General features: G+C 38.8%; 1 protein-coding gene across 1 annotated transcript; it reads right to left on the bottom strand.

Annotated features, from left to right (window-relative positions):
• Nucleotides 1-1729: 1729 nt before the first annotated feature.
• sfxn5b (sideroflexin 5b) lies at nucleotides 1730-10583 on the bottom strand. The gene is made up of 14 exons (XM_031862870.1): nucleotides 10330-10583; nucleotides 7185-7253; nucleotides 6643-6720; nucleotides 6472-6498; nucleotides 6304-6358; nucleotides 6170-6195; nucleotides 5973-6026; nucleotides 5603-5659; nucleotides 5294-5359; nucleotides 4759-4849; nucleotides 4333-4448; nucleotides 4022-4107; nucleotides 2595-2712; nucleotides 1730-2326 (listed from the first exon to the last, which is right to left on the bottom strand). Exons 1-14 carry the CDS (start codon nucleotides 10384-10386, stop codon nucleotides 2249-2251), a joined length of 978 nt encoding a protein of 325 aa, XP_031718730.1. The 5' UTR covers nucleotides 10387-10583; the 3' UTR covers nucleotides 1730-2248.
• Between the last annotated feature and the right edge of the window lie 510 nt (nucleotides 10584-11093).

Raw genomic sequence — 11093 nt, 5'->3', positions numbered from 1 at the left:
ATATATATGTATTCAAGATATCCAATAAACATTCATAAATGATAATTTGGCGGAGAACTATCTAGAATTGAGTAAATCCGTTATTATTACATGCATACAAACGAATCATTACTTTTGGCTTCACTGGTCACTTTCTTGATTAACTGCTTTTAATACATTTTTTTGAAAATGGTGAACATTTTCTGAAGACTTTTATAATTTATCTATTATTTTAATAGTTTTAGATTTATTTTCTGTCAATCAGAATGGCACATTGTCCAATAAGGTGCAAAACAGCAATGCAATAATAATAATTAGAATAATAAAAGGTAAAAAATAAACTAATGTCAATAGTGAAAACAGTAAACCATGATGGTCCTTGTTGAAAGCCCAAATGTAATATAACAACACTAAACAACTGAAGCAAAGTGTGCAGCTCATGAACACGGAAATGTCTGGAAATTAAGTTTTCAACCAAAAACCAGTAGATGGGGAGATAGTATTTATTATATATATATTTTTAGATAATATAGATAAATGTTTTACATTGTTTGTCTAGCAAACATTTAATAAACTTGAAGTAGAAGTATTATACAAAAAATTAAAAATACTAGTTCATAATAAGCAGTATAATAAGTTATACTTCTATATTTCAAATATTGTACAAAGTAAAGCATTATGAATACAGTAGTGGTTATAGAAACAGTAATAGAGTCAAATGTCCTTCCAACAAGTTAGGAAAGAAAGTTAGTGTTCAGTGTTTGCTTATTGTAGGAAACACAATGTCCAGAGAGTACACTTGTACTGTATGTTGTTTCACATTATTGAGGTTAAAATAGCTGTCGCGTGAGGAACAGTGAGTAAACTATTATACGTCTACAGTACAGTCTCCACATTGTCCCTTAGACATTTACAGTACGGCCACTGACAGCGGCTTCACACTGGCAGTATTGTTACGTAGTGATTCGGTCCTAATTAACTCGTCATCCTCAGTATACGGAATATCTCAGACGTGCAGCTGCAGATTAGAGTGTCTCCTCCTTCACATGATAAATAGAAATGTTTTATCTAGTGCAGTGTTTCCCACGGGTCAAAAATATACTGTGGGGGAAGCTTTCACTCAAAGCTCCTTTTGCTCCTCAACCGTCTGCATCACATCACAACAGACTAGAGTCCTGACCTGATATATATATGTAAGAAACTGGACAGGAAGGCCAAAGATACTTTCCCATATGTTTGCTGTCTTTTGTCCAGCAGAGAGCAGTGATGAGTTTATTCATGGTTAACATAATTACCTAATTTTAAGGATCCCTGTCAGAAATCCTTATGTATTTAATGTTTTTACTTAAGGAAGTTAATGCTGTCTTGTATATTGTTATCTGTAATCAGCCTCAGAAATCCAGTATTGGTCATCCTGCTCTAACAGATGCCTCTGAGTCAAACTCACAAAGAGATGCAGAATTGTAGATTTAGGACAAAGTCCTAATCTTGGAATTAACATTTCAGCGGCATAAAATCATATTATTTAGTTTTTTTCTTTTTAGACTCATCCCTAACCTTTGCTTCTTTTTTTTTGGTGAAACACTAGAATAGTTTACCTCTTCCAGTCTCTAAACATTATACTAGTTAAAGGCAGATATAACTTCAATTTCTTTATGGATCACAAGATTAAGGAGATTTGGGCTTCAAATAAAGATAAATCTAATGTCAGCTGATAAACTTACGGTGACTAACCTGTGGACAAACGAGCTATCAAGTTGACAATACTGTCACCCTTCACTTCCTCACGCCTCACTGTTTTCAACTTTATCGTTTCCGTTCACTCTCACTGCTCCCGTCAGCCAAACAGGCTCCAGTTTCCAGTCAAAAGGCTCGTTAACAAAAACACTGAGGCAGCTGAAGAGCCAGAAAAAGTCAGTTATTGCCGGTTCAAACTGTATTCAAACCCTCATCATTGTGTGAAAAGCAGCCATGTGTGGGAAACACTGTTTTGTACACATTAAAATCATTTCACCAATACTAAAAAACTGATTTCACAGTAAATATATCATCATTTCTATAAACAGAGCTTCTTCTTTTTAAACCTTGACTCATTAATTGCTGTGATCTTGAGAACCGTGGAATAAAAAACAACCCTGTTAGTACCGATGATCTACAGGCTCAGCTGTGATGCTGCAGCAGAAAGACTCTCAACCCGACAGGAGGAACCCGACGACTGCAGCCTCATTTCCATCCTCGTGCTCTCCTCGCTCCCTCACCGCGGCATCCATCATAAACCCTTGTTGTAGGTCAACACCTTGCAATCTGTTGCCATGGCTATCTCCGGCTCTAGGCAAGACACCTCAATCTGCAAAAACAAAAAAGCACAAAAACTGGAAAGTCAAAATTTTAGCTCTACATCGCTCTGACGTTAAAGCTTCGGAGATCATTTAGACTTTTAATTACACATGGGAAGAGACATCTGGAATAAGAGGTGAACGCAAGCTCGTGGGCTGGGGCTGTGCATGTCAAGTGGTGTGTGTGTAATTTGAATCTCTCCCCAGCTGCTCCCTCTTTTTCAGCCATCTGGCCTCGAATTAGCAGTAGGGAGGGCTGAAGCGACGTTTTCGCCATACCAGAGACATCTGAGGGAACAGGCTGATGGCCACGGGCAGGGAGAGGCCGAAGGTAACCAGGCACACGAGGCTGTGGATGGGCAACAATAACCGGCGGTTGCTCTGCAGGAATCGCAGCCTAAGTCAAGATAGAGAAAGAAAGGAAACGTGAGCCCGCGGTGTGCATCGATCCCCAGATGACTATTGCAACACCAGGAGTTATTTTTGGATCCGGAGAAAAGACACGTGCAGAATTAGGGAGGAAGCGATTTTTCACAATTAGTGAGTGTGAGATTAATCTGTCTGTGTGAAAGTTACAGTTCTGGGTTTAATGAGTCAGACACTTTATTTTTCCTTATTTATTTATTTAATAGAGACAGAAAGTCTCTTTTTGTGTTTGAAAACGCTTCTGTATTATTACATTTTGTTCATTTCTCTTTACATTGTCTCTGGCTGTGGCCTACTTTCTGAATGAATACATGAGAAGCACTTTGGGGCACAACATATGCCGACTCTGGCTCAGTAAACAGAGAAACATGCAGATTATTTTTAGAGCAGAATCAAACAGACAATCAGCCCTCTAAAGACAGAGAGCAATGACGAACAATAGAGAAATTAATTTATAAAATGAATCTGTAGCTCGCTTTCATTTAACATCATGGGTTTAGTTTAGTCTTAACTCACTATGTTCTGTGTTTTGCCTTTTTAGGGAAAAGTAAAATAAAATGCTTCATTGTCCACAACTGCCTTTAAAAAACAACAAATATGCTAAAAGGCAGAATGGCATTCTGAGTTATTATATTTTGGGATATTTCCATGAGTTCCTCTGACCCTGTTTTTGAAGAATGTTTAATCATGTTGGCCACTAGTTCCCAAACTGGGGACCGGGACCCCCACAAGGTGTCGCAAGATAGATCTGAGGGGTCGTAAGATGAGGTAAGAACCAGAGAAATAAGATAATGATGTTTGCTTTGCTTTTAAGCTTCTATTTCTCTACTGAATTAATGAATAATTTACTGCTACTATTCAGGCCTCTAAAAAGAATATAAAGATCACTGATTCTGACTAATCTCTCATTAATGCAGCATAATGAGTTGCTATGTATACCTGAATACTAACAGTAACTTAGAATCTTTTCGAGGTACGTTTTTAAGTTTTTTAAGTAATATTTGAAGCAAAAATGGAAAACAAATTGTTTAATATTTTCTGTTTGTCTTAGTCTTTTATGACAGTAGAAAGTACTTTGTTTCGATTTGGTACAAAACAAGACATTAAAAAAAAAGAAAAAGACTGAACGTATGATGCACATTTTTCATATTTTTGACATTTTACAGACCAATCGATTACTTGTGAAAATAATCTGTAGATTAATCAACAATGAAAGTAAATGTTACCCGCAGCCCGAGTGACCTTCAAAGTAAATGCCACCTATTTATTTCTACACAAACCTCTCGAGGTAGGACATGATGATGGGGGGCAGGACAAAGATCGGCATCGGGAGGACCACACGTGTGAAGGCGGTCTCCCTGATGGCCTGGGGAATCAGATGAGAACATTGTGCACACGCTTCATTTCAAATACTGCAATGAGTTGGATTTCATTTTCTCTTTTATGGGATCAGATGTGTGCTGAGTGACAGGAGCCGAGCAGGAAATGATGCATATTCCCATCATCAGCCACTATCACAGTAAGTGTATGAACATATTCAGTGCAGTCGGGTAACAATTAGCTGAGTATGCAAAAGTTAAAAAACACTCACATGTGTTGCGGCAATTTTGGAGGATCCCACCACGTTCCCGTTGTTGTCCAGCACATCAATTCCTTCAGATAGCTCATTGTGCCTCATCAGGCCCACGTTACAGATGTTTGCACAGGCTGAGAACGGGGAGAGAAAGAATTGTATGATTTCATACATTTCCACATGAACACGTGCTGAAGACGAGAAAGAAGAAATTCCTTTAGAAATGTTTGTAGGAATAATCTAAAAACACTGAAACACCTCAGTAAAATAAATATTCTAATAACAGAAATCACAATGGTGCAATTTACAAGCTCTGAAATGTTAGATGTATGTACGTAATTGTCTCATTTGTAAACATAGAAGAAAATGAAGAGTGCAACATCAGTCAGATGTTTTGACTCCGACCATCAGAGGGCCACACGATGCTCACTGGTACCAACATACCTACAGCTGGGAAGGGGACCAGTCTCTGAATTATCATTCTGGTGGCAGGACTCAGCTTGTTGGCCTTCTGAATCAGCATATTCAGCCCCACCTAGTAAATACAAAAACACTTTGAAAAAGAAAAGCAACATCCGATAAGATGCATCAGGTTCATCTTAAAGAAATCTTCTATCAAAACCAACTCCAGTCAATTTAGCTTTTGGTCAAAACTCTACATGCTTTAAATACTGCTATACAGCAGAAATATTACTTGTATTTGCAGCAGTACTATTTGTATTACTAGTAAGTAGTGTTACTGTATAAAACGTTGACATCAACACTACAGCTTAAACTCTTTTAAAAGATAAATATTACCAGTATTACCATCATCGCTAATGATACTGTACATAAAACATCATTACAACTTCTTCTGTACGCTGAAGAAACAAAGCAGCTCATGACTTAGATGCTCTCTTGCGCAGGTCAAATTCACAAAGAAAAAGAAGGTATAGTATCCTGAAAGAGGATGAAGTCATTGAACCAGAAACCCTCTCACTGCAATAGAAACAGCGCTGGTCACAGCTCCTCCATAGCCTTGAAGAAACTTGGATGTTGGCGTTGGCTGAAGAAGGAGAGAAGAAATATTGTGTCACAGCTTTATACATGGTTTACTCTCTATAGTGGCTTTTTGTGTTTTATATTGCCATTTAATGTCTTAAGATGGTCTTTAAAAAACACTACACGTGATATTCTACTATATAAAATAATCTAGAGCAGTCAGAATGAATATATATATATATATTGTATATTTTTAGAAGTATTTGAGAGACTATAGATCTAAATATCCAGAGGTAATAGTTCCCACCTTTGTGGCGTTGCGGTTTGCGAAATTCACACAGGCGTTGTGACTCTGGTTCAGCCACTGTAGGAAAGAAGGAAGGAAATAAGGGATGAACAAAGGAGGAGGATGGAGGGAGGGAATGAAGGAAAGAAGGAAAGGACAAAAAAAGAGAAAGGAAGGGAAACAAAGGACAGGAAGGATGAATAGACAGATGGATATTTACAAGCTTACATGTTGCTTTATAAAGCAACAGCTTACAGAAAGAAGCAAACACGACCATGTTCTTATTCCATTGTATAACAGGTGGGAAAGCACTGCATGTACACAATAAAACTGCGCTTACCAGATGTTCAAAATGTACAATAAATGCAATGATTTAATGTTTTTACAGTACCTGCCATATAATGGTAGACACCACAGTCTGATTTGGAAGAAGAAGGCCAATGACCTAGATGAGACCAGGGAATAACAGCTTATTTCTGGGGCAAAATAAGTCCAAAGTCTCATTTCCTCTCTCCCCAAACACGAGCATGTAAATGGACATCTGCACAGCCATGATTTTAAATGTATGATATTGTATATGAGACTTACAATCGGTGTTCCAAATGGTACATAACCTGCACAGCGAAGAAATGATGTTCAGTGTAAAAACAAAATAAAAAAATGAGGACAGAATGGAAGTAAGTTCAACAACTTAAGCAAAAGATCTTCATCTGAGGTCGTACCTGACATTCGAAATGGCATGAAGATCTTCTCTCCTGTGTCAGGATGAATGATGGCCTGCGTGCAGAGAGCATGGCATCATCCTCATGCTGCCAGGAGCCCAGAGGCTTGAATGTATGGAGGTGCAGACAACCTGAGCCTACCTACAAGTATCCAGAGGAATCACTTACCTGCTTGATCTTCTGGGCTTCCCACAGCTGCACAGGTAAACACAGAATATTCTTTACTTTTTTTCACATCTGGTTCAGACACGTTTAGTTTTTGTTGTGATGATTGCGTGTTTAGTCTTTAGGAAGACTCTGTACTGCAACACACTCTGAGTTGCGTGGATAAATACTCACCTGAAGGTCAGACACTCCAGGTGGAAGCTCGCCATGTTTGTAGTCATCAAGTAGTTTCTCGCATTCTTTCAATCGTTTCTAAAGAAAAATATGGGGCTGTATGAGACTGGGAAGGCATTCATGTTTTGACGTGTTTTGGAACGTAATGAGAAATATTAATATATTTATCTGCAAAACCCGAAAAAGTAGACAAAGTTCTCAAATATTTAGGGCAACAATCAGTTATTCACAATATATTTTAATCTGTCAAATGCTTTAATTTATCATTTAAGTGTTTGTTTTTTTAAAATTTCAGAAAATAGTCTAAAAGGCATCTTGATCAAAACCCCAAAAATATTTCAAAATCAGGAAACAGTGACATTTGAGAGGCTGGAAGCAGCAAACTCTCTTTCTCTCTTTCAAAAAATAACAACTAATCAAGAATAGAAATGAATTTAGCTTTACAAATGTTTAATGTATTAGAAATCTGACCATTTGTTCCATGACAGTTTATGATATTTTATGAATAAAATATCAACAGTTTAACAGGTTGTTTTTGTTACCTCGGACACAAACAGGGTGCTGGGGTCAATGATGTCTATGAAGTGTCTCAGTCGACCCAGGAATGAACCCTTGAGAAGACAGAATGACAAAGTTCACTCTTAATGAAAGCACAACGTACAGACACAACAGCTGATCATCCTCCGCTCTGTGAGTGGATCATTTCACTGTAGTCCTCTGCAGTCTGAGAGGATTCATCGCTGCTCACTTTGCTTTCATTCATGCTCATTTAATAAACATGCAGAAACGTTGTCTGTTGCACTCTGCTGATTTGAAAATGATACTTATGAATTTATAATGTTACACAGTTTATTGTATAAATATATAAACAGGGCAGTAGGCAGAATAATAGAAAATGATGTAATGTATTCAAATTTCTCCAATTCAACCCTACGGAATGTTTAAATAGGCTACAGTACAAACCAAAAAAAACTACAGCTAAATGAATACTTACTTTATATCTTAATACATTAATTCATTTAAAGCAGTAACTTTTATCAAAATACTGAGGTGAATTTTGTTTTCTTTAGACGGAGCCATGCTAGCTGTTTCCCCGTTCATTGTGCTAAGCTAAGCTAACCTGCTGCTGGTTGTACCTTCATTTTTATGTTCGGCAACAAACAAAAAACAATCCCATCTGACCGAAAGAGAATAAGTGCATTTCCCAAAACTGTTGCTGCCTGTATGTTTAAATGTCCATGCCGGACTATGAATCCTAGCTTTCTCTATTCACTAGATGAAGACCATGAGATGCAGTTGAGAGCTCTGACTCATTAGTAAAAACACCTCCCAAAGGTGAATCTTTGCTAATGACTGCTAATGAATGTTAATGAGAAATTATTTAGCAGATACTTTGAAATGCTGCCATCAGGAAAACTGAACCGTTAAAATATGAAAACAAAACACGACTAATTATCAAAAGCAATAAAATAAGAGACAAAGTCTCTGCTATCACAACGGAACAAACGAACTAAATACAACCGAGATGTTAAAGTAAAATGTGCCTTTTGAGATGAATTTTTTAAATGTATGTACAATCTGAGTAAGTTTACATTTACCAAAAAACACATTCTTCCAAGTGAGGCTTGGAGCTGCTGGTCAAGTGCCCTGTTTTCTGTTCCCTTCACTGTCTTCATCAGCATGCCAATCGCTAACTACGAGTGCCAACAGTCTGAAAAGGCCCAACAGCAATTTATGCCAAGAGCCTCTTTGGCAAACCAGATGGGCGAAAACATGGCAGCTTCAATCAGATTCCCTCGGAGACCTTAATCAGTTATGAAGGGCAGAAAACACAGTGGAAAGACAGAGGAACAAACCCTTCTGGATTTTAATTATCTGTTCAGCATCGAGTCCGAATTGAAATGACTGGAAACCAAACGCAGTCCTCCTAAAGACTGTAAATAAAGCATCTCTGCTGTACTGTAACCCTGACATTCACACGTCTCCGCCTCTGACAGGCCATATGTGCTGCAGTGCTGTTTTGTAAGAGTGGGGTAGACTGAGGATCCATGTGAGGAGCCCGCTTTAATTATGCATGAGCTGCAGCTCCCCGGAGAGTACACAACAAGGCTCGCAGAGACGGAGCGCGGCGGAAAGCACAGACAAACTGAGCAATGCTGATTCAAACACTGGCCTCATTCTAACTGCTGTGACGCAAGGAACTGAAAGTGTTACAGCACCTTTATCACCCCAACATGAACTTCAGCTTTCAGATGGGAAAATAAAAAGGTTTTATGAGGAGACTTCCTCATAAAAAACAGCAGCAATAGGAGCCGGAAACCAAGAATTAATTACACTCTTCCTTAAAATGATGGTGATCGCAAAAAAAATACACACGAGACAAAGGGTGTAAATGAACTATTATTTTTGTGAACCATGCCATATCCTGTGTTATATTGTCCCTCAAGCCTCCTACATAAGAACAAGACCCCCAGACTGAACGAGACGCACAACAACGTCATCTCACGTGTCAATTTGAAGTCATTATTAGTGGTCGTTTTGCATCTCGTGTGGCCTTTCTGCGACGCTTTCTGACTGTTTTGCAGTTGTTTTGTGTCTCTTTGTAGCTATTGGATCGACTTTTCAGCAAGAAATGTTAACATGTCACTTCAAACTAAGGCACAAAAGGCCATCGACCCCCCTGGACCTGTGCCCAGTTGGCTCAACATTTAAGAGAAGCTGGCTCTTGTGCCTTTCACTTGTATTTTTTTCCATGTTGACATCCTGCATTTTAGACTTATACATAAGAGCTGCATTAATATCAGTTAAAACAACAGATCAAAAAGTTTAGAGACTTATTTACACAATCTGTTTACGGACCTCTGCAATAGCATCGTGTGGATCATTTTCTTTGAGGTGCTGTTTTTTAAACGGCTCTGAATAAAGGAGCCTTGGAAATGTAAATGTAACCAGCTCTCTGCTTTAATAAGTCAACGTGAAGGTCACATTATCTCTCAGGGCTGACCAATGCAAATTCATTTCTGAGTGAGGAGATTTGAGTAATGGGCTCCAGATAAGAACGGACAGTTATTAATCTCGATCACATGCGAGTCCACAATCACTCTGCAGAGAGCATCCTGAAGAAGAAAAAGAACTTGAGGGTGTTGAAGTGTGATTTGTATCAGATTTATGTGGGGAAAAAAATGATGCGCAGATCTGGAGATTGTATAAGAAATCTCCATCTTAAAGCCTATAATAAATAAGGAAATAGAAATAAAACCTCTTGTACATAATAATTGTAATAAACTGCCTTTAAATGCCGCTCAGGGTCCCAGTGCCCGTCTGCCGACCTTAACAGTGATATAATCTCTCACGGAGCAGCAGCGAAGCAAAAGGGTGTGAAATCTGTCAGTGATGATAAACAGCGACGTGAACCTGCCGACAAAACGATTATCTCCACGAGTGCATCTATAATAATAAACTCCAAACTGATCCCAATCGAGCTCAGAAGTTCATTATCAGCTCAAAGTTGTTGCGGTTTCATAACAAAGAACCGGACCGCAGATCAAAGCCAACTTTCGCTACAAAGTGTGAGCATCCGTAGCGGAGCGGCGCGAGGAGGATGGAGGGGCTGTTTTTCACCCGCGAGCCAGAAAAAAACAAAATGTCATAAATGCCCGTTTTGACTTGATGATAGAGAAGTCTTACCTGCTCGTATCGGGGTCTCCCGAGCTGGAAGGCTGGACATGCTGCAGATTCCGCCATGACACCGAACTATTTATTTATTAATGAAGTGAATCATGAACGGATCCCCAAGTGGAGGGAACTACATTCGGTGTGTAACTAGTGAGCCGCTCTGTCTGTCGGGATGTGTAGTCTTCGCGTTTGCGTTCACACTGGCAAAGTTGCGCCGCATGACTACACATCCCAAATGATCGATAAGGTGAAAGCTATTGCATAACCGTTCGGATTGATCTTGGGAGAGATAACAGTTCACGCGCCCCATAGGTGTCAAGATTGACCCAATAAATCATGTGTGTGAAGAGGCGTGGCCTCAGGAGAGCAGCGCGTGCGGAGTATCGATCAGGCTGCTGTCAGGTGCAAAAATATATAACCTGGAGCAAAATTACATTAATATTAGTCTCCACACTGGGCGCTTTCATTATGCTCTTGTCATTAAGTGCCAGAGGGAAATATGCTGCTTGTTTTTAAATTGACTAAAGCCTGTTAAATGTGCATTAGTTCTTTATTTGTGCATATATTAAAATAAAACTAAAGAGAGGAGATATACAATAACATAAGGAAATGCACAGGTGTGTTGAAAACAAGGATTACAATAACTAATATTTGTACTGCAGAAATCTTCACAATCATATTTCTCGTTTCATGACATCTATCCCACTAAAGAAAACTTAGAAAATAACATGGAAGCTCGTTGTCTGTGTGGCTGAACACATTCATAACCTCATCCC

This window comes from Anarrhichthys ocellatus, unplaced genomic scaffold (genome assembly GCF_004355925.1).
Source record: "Anarrhichthys ocellatus isolate YVR2014 unplaced genomic scaffold, GSC_Weel_1.0 scaffold27, whole genome shotgun sequence".
Taxonomy (NCBI): domain Eukaryota; kingdom Metazoa; phylum Chordata; class Actinopteri; order Perciformes; family Anarhichadidae; genus Anarrhichthys; species Anarrhichthys ocellatus.
Note: the sequence above shows the minus strand (reverse complement) of the source record. Positions and strands in the feature narration are given on the sequence as shown.